The 17,467-nt window shown below is 40.7% G+C and overlaps 1 protein-coding gene and 1 non-coding gene across 2 annotated transcripts; both read left to right on the top strand.

Annotated features, from left to right (window-relative positions):
• Positions 1–3,280: 3,280 nt before the first annotated feature.
• Positions 3,281–13,204, top strand: adgrg2a (adhesion G protein-coupled receptor G2a). The gene is made up of 19 exons (XM_088322857.1): positions 3,281–3,379; positions 3,694–4,019; positions 4,098–4,356; positions 4,434–4,475; positions 4,750–6,270; positions 6,350–6,459; positions 6,521–6,657; positions 6,722–6,878; positions 6,939–7,091; positions 7,162–7,284; positions 7,356–7,401; positions 7,485–7,588; positions 7,676–7,800; positions 7,866–8,134; positions 8,877–8,976; positions 9,043–9,329; positions 10,790–10,891; positions 10,959–11,066; positions 12,888–13,204. Exons 1-19 carry the CDS (start codon positions 3,331–3,333, stop codon positions 12,974–12,976), a joined length of 4,107 nt encoding a protein of 1,368 aa, XP_088178983.1. The 5' UTR covers positions 3,281–3,330; the 3' UTR covers positions 12,977–13,204.
• Positions 13,205–16,963: 3,759 nt separating this feature from the next.
• LOC148348245 (U2 spliceosomal RNA) lies at positions 16,964–17,153 on the top strand. Its single transcript, XR_015847785.1, has one exon. It is a non-coding gene; the product is annotated as a U2 spliceosomal RNA (small nuclear RNA).
• The last annotated feature ends 314 nt before the right edge of the window (positions 17,154–17,467 follow it).

Here is a 17,467-nt window from a genome sequence, read left to right on the forward strand (position 1 = left end):
AAAAAGATATATATACTGGACTGTCTCAGAAAATTAGAATATTGTGATAAAGTTCTTTATTTTCTGTAATGCAATTAAAAAAACAAAAATGTCATACATTCTGGATTCATTACACATCAACTGAACTATTTCAAGCCTTTTATTATTTTAATATTGCTGAATTTGGCTTACAGTTTAAGAAAACTCAAAAATCCTATCTCAAAATATTAGAATATCATGAAAAAGTATACAAGTAGGCTATTCAACTAATCACCTGAATCATCTAATTAACTCGAAACACCTTGCGAGGGTTTCCTGAGCCTTAAAAACACTCAGCTTGGTTCAGTAAACTAAATCACAAGTATGGGGAAGACTGCTGATCTGACTGCTGTCCAGAGGACCATCATTGATACCCTCCATCAGGAGGGTAAGACACAAAAATAAATTTCTCAAAGAGCAGGCTGTTCACAGAGTGCAGTTTCAAAGCATATCCACAAAAAGTCTGTCGGAAGGGAAAAATGTGGCCGGAAACGCTGCACAACCAAGAGAGATGACCGCAGCCTTAACAAAATTGTGAAGAAGAGCCGCTTCCAGAATTTGGGGGAGCTTCAAAGACAGTGGGCTGAAGCTGGAGTCCAGGTATCAAAAGCCACAGTTCACAGACGTGTCCGGGAAATGGGCTACAATAGCCGTATTCCCATGGTCAAGCCACTTCTGAACTCAAGACAACGGAAGAAGCGTCTGACTTGGGCTATGGAGAAGAAGCACTGGACAGTTGCAGAGTGGTCCAAAGTCCTCTTTTCAGACGAAAGCAAGTTTTGCATTTCATTTGGAAGTCAAGGCGCCAGAGTCTGGAGAAAGGCTGGAGAGGAGCAAAATCCAAGTTGCTTGAAATCCAGTGTGAAGTTCCCACAGTCAGCAATGGTTTGGGGAGCCATGTCAGCTGCTGGTGTTGGTCCACTGTGTTTCATCAAGTCCAGAGTAAATGCAACTGTGTACCAAGAGATTTTAGAGCACTACATGCTTCCATCTGCTGAAAAGCTCTATGGAGATGAGGATTTCATTTTCCAGCATGATCTGGCACCTGCCCACAGTGCCAAAACCACCAGTAACTGGTGCACTGACCATGGCATCACTGTCCTTGATTGGCCTGCTAATTCCCCTGACCTGAACCCCATCAAGAATTTGTGGGGTATAGTTAAGAAGAAGATGAAAGACACCAGACCTACAAATGCAAATGAGCTGAAGGCCGCTATCGAAGCATCCTGGGCATCAATAACACCTCAGCAATGCCACAGGCTGATTGCCTCCATGCCACGCCGGATTGATGCAGTAATCCGTGCAAAAGGATTCCCAACCAAGTACTGAGTGCATCAATGGACATTTTCTAATGTTTGATTTAGTTTTGCTGTTATAAAATTATTTTTTTACTTGGTCTGAGGAAGTATTCTAATATTTTGAGATAGGATTTTTGAGTTTTTTTCAGCTGTAAGCCAAAATCAGCAATATTCAAATAATAAAAGGCTTGAAATAGTTCAGTTGATGTGTAATGAATCCAGAATGTATGACATTTTTGTTTTTTTAATTGCATTACAGAAAATAAAGAACTTTATCACAATATTCTAATTTTCTGAGACAGTCCAGTATATATATATATATATATATATATATATATATATATATCTATATATATATATATATATATATATATATATATATATATATATATAAAATATTGCTATTGTGAATCTTTGGATCAAAACGGTTCCAGACAGACTCTTGCTCTTTAACAACAGTCTAGACACATTCAGACCACCAAAACAAACAATAAGGAGTTCTGGGACCCACAAGAAATGTGGAAATCCTGAAAGATTGTCTTATGGAGTTAGCAGTTAGTTACATAACACACACACACACACACACGGACACGCACACACGCGCACACACGCATAAGTCAAATTAAATAAAGGCTAATACTCAGTCCAGGAAGTGTCTGGTCCTGCATCCTGTAGCTGCAGCTGTCGCCCTCCAGTCAAACTAGCCTTGAGAGATGAAAGAGTGGAGTAACAGACTATGGAATAGATTGATGGATGGCCGAAAGCAAAGACGGTCAAGGGATCATTTTGGGATGATTCGAGACTAAAAAAACGAGTGACGAGTGACAAATAATAACTGAGACTGATCGAGGGTTGATGTGATTTAAAGAACTGAAAAGTGGATGGACGATGGAGGAGGTCTGTAAGGATTGATTATAGTGTGCCAACTTATAGACTAATAGTGATTAATGAAAGACAAAATGAAATGAAATGAAGTGATTAATGAAAGACAAAAAAAGGTAAGGATTCATTGATCAGGAAGTAAAGGTGGTAGACATAAGTTAGTTAATGGAAAAAAGGATGAAAGGAGACCCAAAATATTTCAGATGGATAAACAGCAAAAAAGAAGACATTCCAATGAATTGATGAGCCACTGAGAGTTGGACACCTGGGCAGACGACCTCAGCCCTCCTCGTGTGGGCGTGTCACTGCCAGGTCTCATTTCCTGAGCCGTTGTGGAGTGAGTATGCAACACAAGTCTCAGCAACTCAGTCCATGGACAGAAAGAAGAAAATCAGGAAGCGTCATGGAAAGACGTTTGTGCGATGGAGACGGTCATCCAACTTAGCACGCACAATGGACCCAAAGAACTCTAAAAGCAACAGGTAAACATTTTAAAATGTTCTCTTCAGTGCATTTTCTTCTAGAATGTGACCTTAAATGACCAAGGAGTGTGCATAATAATTAGGTCAAGTTTTAACCCATCGTGACAAAACCTAGCGTGACATCGTGTAAACACGAGCCGACACAAGTCTGTCATGCGATACGCAAAGCGAGAGGCTTGACTGCATCGGGACAATGAAGTACAGGACAAAAGGTTGGCAGTGATGCGAATATGATTATGCTCAGGGAGAAACCCTGCCCTAGGGTCCAACCGGTGCAGGAAATTTTGAGAAGATGCTGACATTACAGCTGCTGACACAAAGGTGCCATGAGGAAGTGCTGTCCTCGGCTGGAATCAAGGTACCAGTAATTTAGGGAAGTCTAAGAGTAGGAAAGTCCAAAGAGGCAATTGGCTGGCAGAAGTCTTGTGATGCCTGAGGGCCATCGGCTAGATTGATGCCCCAATGACTCAATTCATTTTGGAGATTTAGGGGACCTTGTTAGTACCAGTTCATTCTGTTGGTGTTCCGTCTTTATAGATACTGCAATCAGAAGACCAATGGAGAGGAAGAAGAAAACAGTTCTGAGGTTGGTTCAATTACTCTTCTCCACATGTGTTTCTAGGTGGAGAGTTGCTGGGTGCACACATGTTATGCTCCAAGTCCTTCAGCTTTCTCTCCTGGGGGCTTCGACAATCCCAGGTATGAATTTTATAGTTTTATCCAAACTGGTTCTGGTGCCCCACTCCACATGTTTTGCTGTCAGTTTCAGTTCCCCAATGTTGTGGACGTGCATTGGTTACCAATAAGCACCAGCTTTCACAAGTCTCAAGTGTTTTGTTTTTTTACTGCTAATCGGTGATGAGACTGGTGGTTTAAAACTCAAATATAACCCAGAAAGCAAGCTTAAATAATAAAACAAAAAAAAATTAGCACCAGAACCATTTTGACAAGATTCTAATTTTTGATAAAGAACCTCTGAATATAAAAATGAAACCCAATCTCCTCTGTTGAAGCAATGGGTTATTTTCTGGGGGATACCAAGGCGGTGTTGAACGGCTGCCAGGACCACTGGACCCTTCAGGAAAGTACGTCCTTGCCTTCTCTGCTGCAGATGAGCGTGTGCCTGGACGTGCGAGTAGTCTCCCGCGGAGCCTGGGTGGCTTTCTCGTACAGCTCGCTTGACGCACCCAGGCCCGAGCTGGGCCTTGAAGGCAACGAGGGGGCAGTGTACGGATGGCTGCTAGGGGTACGACACCGCTTCCCTGTCAGTCTCTCCTTAGAACGCTGGCACAGGGTCTGCTTGAGGAGGGATGTTGCTGGGAAGTCTTTCACCCTGGAAGTAATACCAATAATGCTACTCGAACACTATTTAATGTTCTGACAACGAGACAACATTTTACCGGCAATTCGGTTTCAGCTGAACAAACGTCTGGTGGCCAGGCGGATAGTCAACACCAAAGCTATACCCGCCTCGGGATCCCTATGGCTGGGCTGTCGTCCCCGGCAGTGGCCTGGCGGGGCCGTTCTGGGCCAGGTGGAGGTTTACATGTTTCGCATGTGGGATGATCTGGCCCATCGCGACCCTTGCGAGGATGGTGTCTTGATCGGCTGGAACGCTCGCTTCTGGGGCGTGACCAGTCCCCGGGCTCGACAGACTGACCTCAACCTTCAGTGCGGTGATTATTCAGTTTTGTTATCTATCATTTGGGAGAGGAAGAGCTGAAAAATTAAAAAGGACATTTTTGGGTTTTAGCACAAACACCTGATATTGGACTCTCTTCCACTCCTCCACCAGGTAAGTTTTTAAGTGCACTTCCCCCTTGGCCTTTACTAGACGTGACCATAATCAGATTTTTCGTTATTATAAGTGTAACCTCTAACCATAATCCTGAAACCAAACTTAGTTTTAAACTAACCAACCAAACAATGTAAGATAAAACCGTTACTTCAGACTTCACACTTTGGACTCTAACCTGTGAAACCTGTATCTGAGTGCCCTCAAAGCCCTACGCTCCAAACATAGTAGCTTATTAGCTGTATTAAACTATTTTTATATGTTTTGCTTTTAGTTTCAAGATCAACAGAAAGCCTCCATCAAAGTGAGCCTCCATCAACCACATTGAAATCTAGAAGTCCATCTGACAAAATATCACTGAGGACCCCCAGTTCACTGGCGTTTACTTCCCCCGGCGTGGGAACAAAAAGTGACGGGGCGACTCAGTTTTACATTTTTGCTTCCTCAATCATCGCCGCCAGCGATTCCACATCCAGCGTGGAAGTAACATCACCACCTCCAAGTTTCGTCCCACCATCGCATTTGGGCCCGGGCAATCATATTTCAACCAGCATCCAGACGGCTGGTGGAAGTTCACACAAACCGAACCACACAACGGACACACTACTTCCTACTTCTAAAAATGTAATTGAGAATTATGTAACTACAGGAGGAGACATCACATCCCTAATGAAAACAAAGTCACATGACAACCTATCTACAGACGATAATAAAACTACTGGCAACAAAGGACTTGGACATCTCCCATATGAAAATGAGTACAACTTGAGTAACTCTTTAACGCCGTCTGTTAATGACACCATTGACTATAAGCTAACGACAGCAGGAATATTAACCTCCCTCATCAAAGACACAACTGTCACGACACAAAAATCCTTCACTCATCCTCCAAATGACACAACATTGAGAAATGAGTTTTTACTGCCATCTGCCATAGCCACAATCGAGTACAATGAAACTACTGTGACTATGAGCACGCCTCTCATCAATGACACATCACAGTACCACCTAGCTATACCTTTGCCATCATCTCTGACAAATGACACAAAGTTTTTTAATATCACATCTGACTTGTTACAACCAATTGATCTCAATGCACTTGAACACAATATATCTAGAGTAGGTAGTGACACACATATTAAAGACACATCACCCTACAACCTAACTACACCGCCTCATTCATCTTTCCAAAGTATAACTACACTCAAAACATTATTAGCTATTTCACAAAACCCAATAAGCAATACAAGTGACAAAGTTGCTAACAAACCACTAGAGTACAATGTAAGTACACCAAGTGCAAGACCTTTCATCCTGGACAAGAAAGTACACAACTCACCTACAATTTCCTCCACATCACTTGAAAATAAAGCTACAATCAAATCCCTCATAAATGACAATACTCCTCAGATCTTAACACCCGGCCACTCAAAAATATTAAATGTGACTATAGCAAGTATCACAACACCCCCCATCAAAGACAAACTACTCTACAACCAAACATTTTCTACGTTAAAAGACAACGTAATAAAACTTGAAATATTCCCGAACCTCACATCTACCAACACAACGCCATCTTACGTAACTATTGGGACTACCCTCGGAGAGATAGGACCCCGGTTTAAAGACACATCTCCGGAGAATCAAACTACAATGATCCACAATGAAACCACACGCTATAAAACACTGGATGCTGGTGAAATCACAACTGTTGGGTCTTCTCCTGAACCCTTTGCGAGAAACCCAACCGTGGCGTCCTCGGAAATAAAAACCAGTCCAGAGTCTTTTTCACATGGTGAGAATGTATTAACTTCACAGCATCAAAAAAAAGAAGATTTTGTTTTAGAATTTGTTGACCAGGATTTCTCCTCAAGGTACTGGAGTAACTTTTATGATGTCTTTGGGCACAAAGAAGAACCTGGAGGAGGAAGCGGAGAAACTCCTGGGAAAAACTCAAGACGCCTCCCACCTCAACTCCTCCCAGGTGAAATTTATATCCAATAAACAATAAATATAACTTTGACCTTCCTTGTTGACTCTTGCAGGTGGAGAAGTTAGTGGCTGAGCTGGAGAAGCTTCTTGACGCTCCAACTATATCTCAAAGTTTAGCCAAGAAAGCTGTCAGCATCGTCAGCAACCTGATGGAGGGCGACCCGATCGCCCTCGCAATGTCCTCCACCAGGTAAAAAAAAAACAAGAGCAAGTCCTACCTTAACTTTCAAATAACTTGTTGATGTTCTCTTCAGGATTATTGGAGTGGTTGAGGATTTGGGTCTCAAAGTTGTTGTAAGTGACAACACTACAGCTCTTTCATCCGGTTTGTTGCTTCTGGTTGTTCGTAAAGAGGATGGAAGAGACTTTCCAGAGATGGCCTTGGACATCTCAAGCACCAACAAATTTCAGGTAGAGGAACCGCCTTGGAACCAACAACCAAAACAACCCTTTGCGTTCTGTTTTGTGCAGATGAGGGACGGTGGGAGCTGGTCCAGAAAGCAGGACACCACCAAGGCCTCTGTATACCTTCCAGGTTCCATCATGGACGCCTTGACTGATGATGAACGTAAACAAGTCCATAGGGTCCAGTTTGCTTTCTACGATAAACCTGTCCTCTTCCAGGTATTTCCTTAATTCATTCACCAAAGTCCAATCTATTACTGTATTCGACTATAGTCCATTTATATTCCAGGACAAAACCTTGAACAATCAGACTTTGGTGAGTCCAGTTTTGGCATCCAGTGTAAGCAACATGTCGCTAAGCAACCTGAGCGATGGCATTCGCTTCAGCATTCAGAACAGCCAACAGGTGCATGTGAGTCCGCAAGAACAGGACCGCCAAACATGATCTGGTCTCCTTATTTCTTTCAATCAATTTCATGGCAGGGTAACTACGAGGCTGTTTGTGTCTTTTGGGACTTTGTTATGAATGGTGAGCTCGTTTTTTTGTGCACTAAGTTACAGATCGGTGCTAGCTAGTTAAATTGTGGATGTAACGGTATGGATTGCTATCAGGCGGTGCAGGTGGTTGGAGCTCCACCGGTTGCTCTGTGGTGAGCACTATGTTGTGGGGGACAACATGCTCCTGCAACCATCTCACCTCTTTTGCTATACTGCTGGTTAGTTCTTAAAAAAAATATTCAAATACGTTTATCTGATCCATGAGAAAGGTTTGTTTGACTTTTTTTCGGTGTGTCTTTGACCAGGATCTGTCCAGAGGTGGAATAAATGACCCTGAGCAGGCCCAGATCCTGACCTTCATCACTTATATCGGCTGCGGCATTTCTTCCATTTTCCTGGCGGCCACCTTTTTGACGTACCTTTCGTTCGAGTAAGCCTGTGTTTTTTTTACAAAAATGTGTTTCCATTGTATTAATGCTTTGTAAAACTATGCAGGAAGTTGCTACGGGACATTCCGGCCAAGATCCTAGTGCAACTGTGCATCTCCCTTCTCCTCCTCAACCTGGTGTATCTCCTGGATGGTTGGTTGGCGCAGTACCCGGACCAAGGCCTTTGCATCAGCACAGCCTTCTTCCTGCACTACTTTCTGCTCAGTTCCTTCACGTGGGCGGGGCTAGAGGCGCTGCACATGTACTTGAGTATTGTGAGGGTCTTCACGCCATACCTCAGCAGATACATGCTCAAGTTTTCGCTCCTTGGCTGGGGTCTGTCATTTCATTGTTATTACAGTAGACCCCTGGGATATGGTGATCCCACCCTATGGCGCTCTCACTTTACGATGTTGAAAAAGATGATTTTCGGCCCCTCCTTAAGTCATTTTCCCCACTTTACCAGATAAACAATAAATTATTTTCCATGCTCAAAAACAAAATTCAGACTTTTTGGTGGTTGTACGTATGCCTGTCTGCTATTGGTCGAAGTCGTATAAGGTGCTGGTCTGCTATTGGTTTGGGTTACAGTCATGAACATACAGAAATGCTATTGGCTGTCTTACCTTGCCACAAAGTCTTTCTTTTCTTTCAGTTCAGAATCTCATGTGCTTTGCAAAGACTTTGTGAGCTGGGGATACAATACAGTATTTTGGGTCCTGTATTTATATGTTACAGGTCTTAATGTGATGCCAGAGGAAAACAAAAAACATGATAACTTTGCAAACAAAGCTTGCAATTATAAAGAAATACAAAGAAAACACAAAAATCGTTACCCTTGTTAAGGTATATGGCCGTAACCAATCAACGATGGGGAGTATTATTAAATATAAAATAAGGAAGGTGTTAAACCAAACAAACCCAGGCCATCCCATCCTCTCAACCCAAAGGTTCGGAAAGGATTAGCTACGCATTACCCAGAATCCGCACCACAGAATGGATTCATGTCGTATCCTAGGGGTCTACTGTATTTTCCTTTGTGGAACACAAAAGTACTACATTGTTTTACTGTTGACAGGGGTCCCACTGGTGGTGGTCGTCGTGGTGATCTCAGTAGACCGAGACAATTACGGTCTGGTTGCATTTGGACGGTATACTGACGGGACCTCTGGAGACTTGTAAGTCCAAACAACTCCTCGATGTGCGAAGAATCCAGTTCGGCCAACGTTTTTCGGTTTCTACAGCTGCTGGCTACGCAACGACATGGCGTTCTACATTGGGGTAGTGGCCTACTTCCTAATGGTGTTTATCTCCTGCCTGCTGGTGTTCTCCGTAGTCATGGCGCAGCTTTGGCGCATCAAGAAACAGAACCCGCACAATCAATCGCCGAATCGCGGCGTTGCGGCCGACTTGCGAAGCGTCGCTGGGCTGGTGGTGCTATTGGGACTGGCCTGGGGTTTCGCCTTGTTCGCCTGGGGGCCGCTCTACTTGCCCTTTGTTTACCTCTTCACATTTTTTAATTCTCTCCAAGGTCAGTACAAACATTGACAAATCCTGCAAAATTTGAGGGATTCCATTTGATGCCTGAGTATAGCGGTAAAAGACTACATTTGTTTAAAATAAAATCCCACATTCTTCGATTTAAAACCCTATCTACAGAGAGCTCCATTTGTCCGTATCAGTGGTCAGCAACCCAAAATGTCGAATGAGCTATATTGGACCAAAAAATGTCTGGAACAGCAAGAAATTAAAAGTCTTATGAGGTGTCCCTAAAGTTCAAAGTTAAATATTTTCTCTCTATTAAGTATATATATTGTCAACCGAGTTAACAATGCCCAACCGAGTTTAAACATCCCTTATATTTTTTCCTACGGTGTCTATCTGCTTTCATCTTACTTTTATCAAGGCTGTTCAGGATAATTCATTAGGAGGCAGGAAATGAGGAGGTGGAGAGTGATATAATACTTGTGCTCGTGGTTTTCTGTTAGTGCAGCATCATAATGGTGAAAGAGAAGGACTGTTTCAAATAGTCCAAACGCAAACACAACCCCCCGAAAAGATAAAAAAATAAGAGTTTATTTAAGTGCTTCCAAGAAATGCATGTACCTGCACACACTACACAGGCAGCTTTACAGTGGCAATGATGATTTAAGCCAGAAGATGGCGTCAATGGGTAAAACATTTTCAAATTCCAGCCAGATCTTTAAGAATGTCTTTGTCATGTTTGTCCTACAGAATCTATGTATTTTTCCCTCATCACACATTTTTGAAAAAGCGCTTTACTATTTTTGTCATAAAATAGGAAATTATTCAGATGAATTTAAAGTTTTCTTTTGATATGATTTAATTTCATACTGAACATACATTTTTAAAATATAGCTGTCATTTGAAAAATGGATCTGCAATTTTTTCCATTTTTTCTTTTTTTTTCATTTAGGGAATATTTACTGTGGATTCCCTAAAAACAAATAACATCTGAAAATAAAATAAAATAACTCTGTAAAGATTCCTTAAATGCAAATGGATGTTTGTTTTACTTGACAGAGAAAATTTAGATAATTTGATGAATGCATTTGAATGTATCAAATTGTAAATAAAAATGTACCTAAATAATAATACATTTTAAAAATACAACGAACTATAACATTTCTAAGAGTTGTTTTTATACATGGAGAAGTAAATGTAAATAATAGTAATAAAAAAGACTATCATTTTCCAAAAGCAACGATAGAAGTTATCATGTTAACCACATGAGGGCACTCGAAGACCCCTCTATATGTTTCTCAAAGGCAGAACAGTTACCGTATGCAGTATCATTTATTTGTAACCATACAATTCTAATTCTATCCACTGTATTTTCGGTGCATCAGGTGCACCGGATTTTAAGGCTCACTTTTAAAATTCTGGCCTGTTTGGGTTTCTTCGGTGTGCCTTATCATTGCTGTACATCTACTTTTTTCCCCCTGTAATAATTAAAAAACATTTTTTCAGGCTTTTTTGTCTTTGTTTTCCACTGCGCCTGCAAAGAAAACGTCCGCCGACAGTGGAGAACCTTCCTGTGCTGCGGACATCTGCGCTTGGCTGAAAATTTAGGTGACGCATTTTCACGTCAAAAATAACAAAAAATAAATAAAAAATAAAACCGGCAAAATTGTTGCAGACTGGAGTCGCTCGGCCCCTCGAGGGAACAGGAATTTTTCCGTGACCAATTCGGGCGTCTCGGCTTGCCGACCATCTTCTCGGAGTTCCTCGCTTGCTAGCAGTAGCGGTATGTGCACGCACTATTATGATTTATTAAAAAAAAAACATTTAAGGTAGGAAGATCCTTTAAAGATGTGGTGTGTAGTTTTAAGTGTCCTTAAAAAGTGGAAAGTTAAACATTTCCTCTATTAAGTATGTATTAGCAAAGCCCAACTGAGTTTAAGGAGCCCTATGCTTTATTCTCCATCACACCTTACTGCTTTTAACTTCACTTTATTTGGCCTGTTTGGGGCAGAACAAACCCCCAAAAAGATGAAAAAAGAAGAGTTTATTGGAGCGTTTTTTTGGAATGCAAGTGAATCATGTGTCATTTTGCCGCCATCTCCTGGCTTTAAGTTATGATTGCACCCTTAAGTTTTCAAGTGCCGCACCCCACCTTAAAATAAAGAAAGAGAAACCCTACTTTTTCCTCAATAGTAATAGTAATAATAATAATAATGTAAAATATAAGAGTGTGTCTGCATGGAACCGCTGCTCAAAGGTACAGCAAATACCTTAAAATTGTATCTTTATAATATTCAATCTTTAATATCAACAAATTCAAATAAAGATCACTGACTAGGTACACATTCGCTTCATATTGTGGGTATTTTGCAAAATGAAGGATTGTATAGCATAAATACCGTGACTTTGTATAGGAAGAAAAGTTTCAGTACTCCAATGATTCGGTGTTGGAACTCCGACTCCCACAGGATTATGGTCGAGTACATAGGCAAAACTGTAAATAAATTGTCAATATTAAAATAATAAAACATTACCATCAAATAAAGCAAAATTTGAATTATTCTCTTGGTACTGACACAGTAGCAAAGCACTCAGTTTATAAAAAAGAAATATTTTTTCAAGTTTCTTTACTAAAATGCCACACAAACAAACAGTGTCAAAACCCTATTTAATACATAGTACTAAATACAAAATAAAGAATTGAATCACCGTTGCTCTTTTGGACATAGTACTTTCAATGGATTACATTTAGCTCTGAAACTGAAGATAAGTTCCCATAACGTGCAGTCCTCATTTTTAAAAAAAAAGAATCTGTACAAAATCTTCACTCTTTATTAGCTCAAACTAAGCATTGGAAGTGATAAACGAGCGGCCTTGATTAAAATAATTTACAATGTATGTATTTAATGACCTTCAAAGTCCGATTCATTATTAGATAAACCTAAGTGTTGTTTCCCGGGTTATGTTTGTTGTTTGTTTATTTATACCTTTTAGGTTTTCGCCATTCTCTACCATTTGTCTTTGGTACCATGAATAAAACGAGTGTGATAATAAGATGTAATGTTTTTTCAAAGGTGAACTACATTAATGGTGGTCTGGTGGTTAGGAGTCAGCGCTATCACAGATTATGAGAATCTAGATGTGTCGGCATGTGACCCCTGTTAAACAAAGCATCCCGTATGATCGCAGCAAGGCTTTAGGGCTAGGACCTTAGCTTGGCCTTTTGGCTAGCAGTAGGAGTCCTAGGCTTTGCAGCGTATTATGAACTGACCGATAACGGATAATGGATAATGAATAAAGAAGGTTGTTACTTGGGTTCAATTCTCATTACATCCAATTTTTTGCGATTGTGGTCAGCGATATTTTGCAACTAATCAATGATTGCGCAAATACTTTAATATACGATTAAAACCTTGTATATAACGCACACCCAAAACTTCATTTTAGGTCTTAAAAAATGCACGTTATGCACGAATAAATATGGTAGTTTCCTGGCAATGATGCATTGCTTTTGACTCATAAACAGATGATAAATTACTTTTACAATTTGCAAAAATATTTCTTATGTTTCATATCATTTTACTATTGTGCCCCCCTCCCCCAGTTTCCATGTTTGCAGACAGTGGCGTTTCGGAGGGGTCGGGCAGCGATGTGGTCCTAAACGAGATTCAAAGACAGACCATCGTTTTTTGAAGATTTTCTTGCTATATTTGGATATCAGTGTTTGTAATCAACCAGTAATTGATTGCTGCAATTCTAGACAATTCCACTAGACGACAGTGTAAGACTGCAACTAGGTTTTGACATAAACCATTAAATACATCTTGATTTCACAGACGGGCATTTGAAAGCATTAAAGACATAATGGAGTTAAAACATGAACCATAAATGCCTTTTTTCTTTTTTTAAACATCATACACGAGAGGGCAATAAACAAGCAAGATGTTGCTGCCATCCAATTGTCCCATTAGTGGAAAAAAAAGTAAAACATCAGCAGGGATAAAAACCAAAGTCAAGCACCTTGTGGGACTGATTTGATCAATGAGGAGAAGTGCTCAATCAAACACTGATTGACCGAGTCAGCAGGAAGCAAGGTTAACCCTGGGCACAAATCCTGAGTTCATGACCCCGGATAAGAAAGAAATACTTCTGTGTTGCGACATTATGCAAAAAAATTGTAATAATATTCACATTTTTAAAAAAGCAAAACATGGATATCAGGTGAATTGGTGACTCCAAATTGTCCCTAGGTACGAGTGAGTGTCTGAATGTTTTGCTGTCTCTGTGTGCTCTGGAACTGGCTGGCAACCAGTTCAGGGTGTCACCTGCCCGCTGCCTGAGGTCAGCTGAGATGGGCTCCAGCACACCCTGTGAACCTGATGAGAATGAGCAATGCAGATAATGGTTTAATGCACAGGTGTAAAACAGGCGGCCCGCGGGCCAGATCAGGCCTGCCAAGGGATTGAATCCGGCCCGCGAGATAACACTCAGAGAAACGCAAGAGAAAAACGAGCTGCCGGTTGAAATATGTCCACTTGATGCTGCCAAAGCCAGGTGCCTCTCACAAAGACACTGTACTTGTATTTATTTCTCTCTCTCTCTCTCTCTCGCTCTCGCTCTCGCTCTCGCTCTCGCTCTCTCTCTCTCTCTCTCTCTCTCTCTCTCTTTCTCCCAGTCTCTGTCTCTGTCCGTTTCACTCTCTGTGTCTCTCTTTTTTCCTCCCTTTGTTGCTCTTTGTCTCTTTTTCTCCCTGTGTCTTCTTAACTTTTTTTTGCTCTAACTTCCTTTTTTTCTTTTCTATCTTTTCTCTTTCCCTCTTTCTACCCTTTGCGCATTCTTTTCTTTTTTTTCTCCTTCTGTCTTTCTATTTCTCTTTGGATTTCTTTCTTCCTCTCCTTTTCTTTTCCCCTTTCTCACAACTTCTTTTTTTGTCTCTTTTGCTTCTCACGCTCTCTCCCTCTCTCTCTTTCTTTGTCCTGCCCTCTCTCCTTTTCCATCCCTCTTTCTCTTATTTCTTTATCTCTTTTTTTCTTTCTCTTTAATCTACTATTCTGGCCCCGACAGAATGTTTGTTCTATTGTGTGGCCCCGGAGTTAAAATGAGTTTGACACCCCTGGTTTAATGGATGAACACAAACAATAGACCGAATCCAGCGGTTCAGGGGTCGGGAAACCTATGACTCACAAGCCACATATAGTTTTTCTCATGAGTATCTAACTTCGAGAACTCATACACTAGTAGATTGTGCAGACTATTACAGTGCTGGTTGCAACTCTAAGATTACACAAATAACTGATTTCGGTGCGGTATATACAAAACAGTTTACAGTCATTGTGTGCCCCCAACCTAGCCCGATGTGGCTGTTAATCGCCAAAAAAGCCTTCATACGGTAGCTCATTAAACAACCTGTGTTCCTTGTTAAGACACTTTATGATTAAAAAGCCACAAAACAAACTTCAACCCAAAACAAACTTTTTACCCAGAAGCTCTAGTCTTAGGGTGAGCGGTAGGAATGGGCGGAGCTATACATAGGACAGGAACCTTCCCGCCCAGTGCCGTCTGCACTGAAGGTAAATACGTTGGTATCCTCGTTTACAGTATTTTGTGACATTTTTACAAAAGGACTTTGCTCGCACCTTGTTTTAAAACCAATATTTCGGACAAAAAACTAACTGCGGGAGGGAGATGTATTTCAAGCGGTACATTTGTATTGATATGGTACACGGGCTCTGGCATTATTATTATTTCCTACATTTCATCAAACATCACACAGCGAAACAAAATGTGCTGAAGGATTAGCTTTTGTCTGGTGAGCGGGTCTGGCTGTTTTACTAAATTTTGTCTAAAAATATATGGCGCTCTCAAGAAAAAAAAAATCTAAATATTTTTGCTTTTAGGGCTCTTTGGGTCAAAAAATGTTCCTAACTCCTGCTCTAGGTCGTTTTTACAAAAAGTTATGCAGCCCTTTGAGACTATCTATCCATCCATCTATCCATCCATCCATCCATCTATCCATCTATCTATCTATCTATCTATCTATCTATCTATCTATCTATCTATCTATCTATCTATCTATCTATCTATCTATCTATCTATCTATCTATCTATCTATCTATCTATCTATCTATCTATCTATCTATCTATCTATCTATCTATCTATCTATCTATCTATCTACCTACCTACCTACCTACCTACCTACCTACCTACCTACCTACCTACCTACCTACCTACCTACCTACCTACCTACCTCCCTCCCTCCCTCCCTCCCTCCCTCTCTCTCTCTTTCTCTCTTTCTCTCTTTCTCTCTTTCTTTCTTTCTTTCTTTCTTTCTTTCTTTCTTTCTTTCTTTCTTTCTTTCTTTCTTTCTTTCTTTCTTTCTTTCTTTCTTTCTTTCTTTCTTTCTTTCTTTCTTTCTTTCTTTCTTTCTTTCTTTCTTTCTTTCTTTCTTTCTTCCTTTCTTCCTTTCTTCCTTCCTTCCTTCCTTCCTTCCTTCCTTCCTTCCTTCCTTGCTTGGTCATATCCCTCAAGAGGGGTGACCGACAGCAAGACAAACACATACAATAACAAAGAAAATAAAAAAGTAAAAAATAGCAAAAAACTCACACAAAACATTTTTGGACCATGGCCAACCCAAATCCCCGAACATGTGATAAAGGGCTATACAAATGAACATGATTTGACTTAAAATAACCAAATGCTCTGCATTCGCAATGATCGCAGCAAGGCTTAAAGGCTAGGACCTTAGCTTGGCCTCTTGGCTGAGAGTAAGAGTCCCGGCGCCTAGGCTTTGTAGCGTATCATGAACTGACCGATAACGGATAATGGATAATGAATAAAGAAGATAGAACAATAACCCTTAAAAAATTCCACCCCCCCCCTTCTGGCCACCAGATGGTAGTAAAGGATATACTCTCGGTGTTAGTACGCCGTGCCTAGTTAGTTTGATCTTATATAGTCTAATCTTATCGCCATGTACTGCTAAATCTTTTATTTTATGTTTCAAACCAATACGATAATTATGGTGGGAAGTTAATATTTTTTCATAACCTCTACTAGAGTATGTATAGTGTGGTGATTTGGTTCCGGTGTAAAACGGTATTCACTTAACTGTTAAAGTAAACCAGTTCAAAGCAACATAAACATATTTTATTCCAATTGTTTGTGCTTAAATGTGTTATGTGAAGAAAAAAAAACGTGTTTACATGTGTTTCAGTATTTACTTAAAAATTGCCGTTTTTTACGCCTTATAGCAATTGCACTGTTTTTCTGCCTTCTTCATACACTATGCCTCCTTGAATTGTATCATGCATTCTTTTTGACCCTTAATCAATTTTTTTATCTTATTTTGTATTGTGCTTTTTTAGTCATGTGTTTTTTTTAACTGTGAAGATTTATTTGCCTTTCTTTCGCTTTAATATAACCCCCCCCCCTTTTTTTTTTGCACCTTGATCTGCATACGACATGTTTGTGTCGTTTTTTGTGTGCATATTGTAATGGTGGTCTGTGCAGCCCTTTGAGGCCTTTGTGATTTGCAAATAAAGCATTACTTGTTCTTGTCATTCATGATTATAATATGCAGGATAGGCTACTAAAGTAGGCTGAATACTGAAATACTACCAACATTTTGGAGTTGACATTCTTTGACTGATCCAGCACATCCGAGAACAGAAAGTCTGTGTCAGGCCTCAGAGCCAAACTGGCTTTGAAATTCCTGTCCTAGACATCGATTCAAAATAGGCAATAGGACCTATACTAGGTCCTTAGCTTGGCCTTTTGATTTTTGCATTCCGGAGATGGAATAAGAGCTTGCTCTGTCCACTCCACGCATCGGCCCGGTATTGCAGTACCTCCGGGAACGGTGCATTCGCAATGATCGCAACAAGGCTTTAGGGCTAGGACCTTAGCTTGGCCTTTTGGCTGAGAGTAAGTGTCCCGGCTCCTAGGCTTTGTAGCGTATAATGAACTGACCGATAATGGATAATGAATAACGAAGATAGAACAATAACCCTTAACCCCCCCCCCCCCCCCCCCACCACTAGAGGGAGCCTCACTCCAAGTTCACATTGAATAAAAGATCATGTAAAAAAACGTATGTCGGGGAAAAATGGGCACTCAGGAGCCCAAAAATAGGCCGAGATCCTATTGATGTTCTCGCTCGGATGAAAGCAACAAAAAAAGTCGAT

This window comes from Urocampus carinirostris, chromosome 18 (assembly GCF_059441175.1).
Source record: "Urocampus carinirostris isolate Australia breed hairy pipefish chromosome 18, RoL_Ucar_1.0, whole genome shotgun sequence".
Taxonomy (NCBI): Eukaryota; Metazoa; Chordata; class Actinopteri; order Syngnathiformes; family Syngnathidae; genus Urocampus; species Urocampus carinirostris.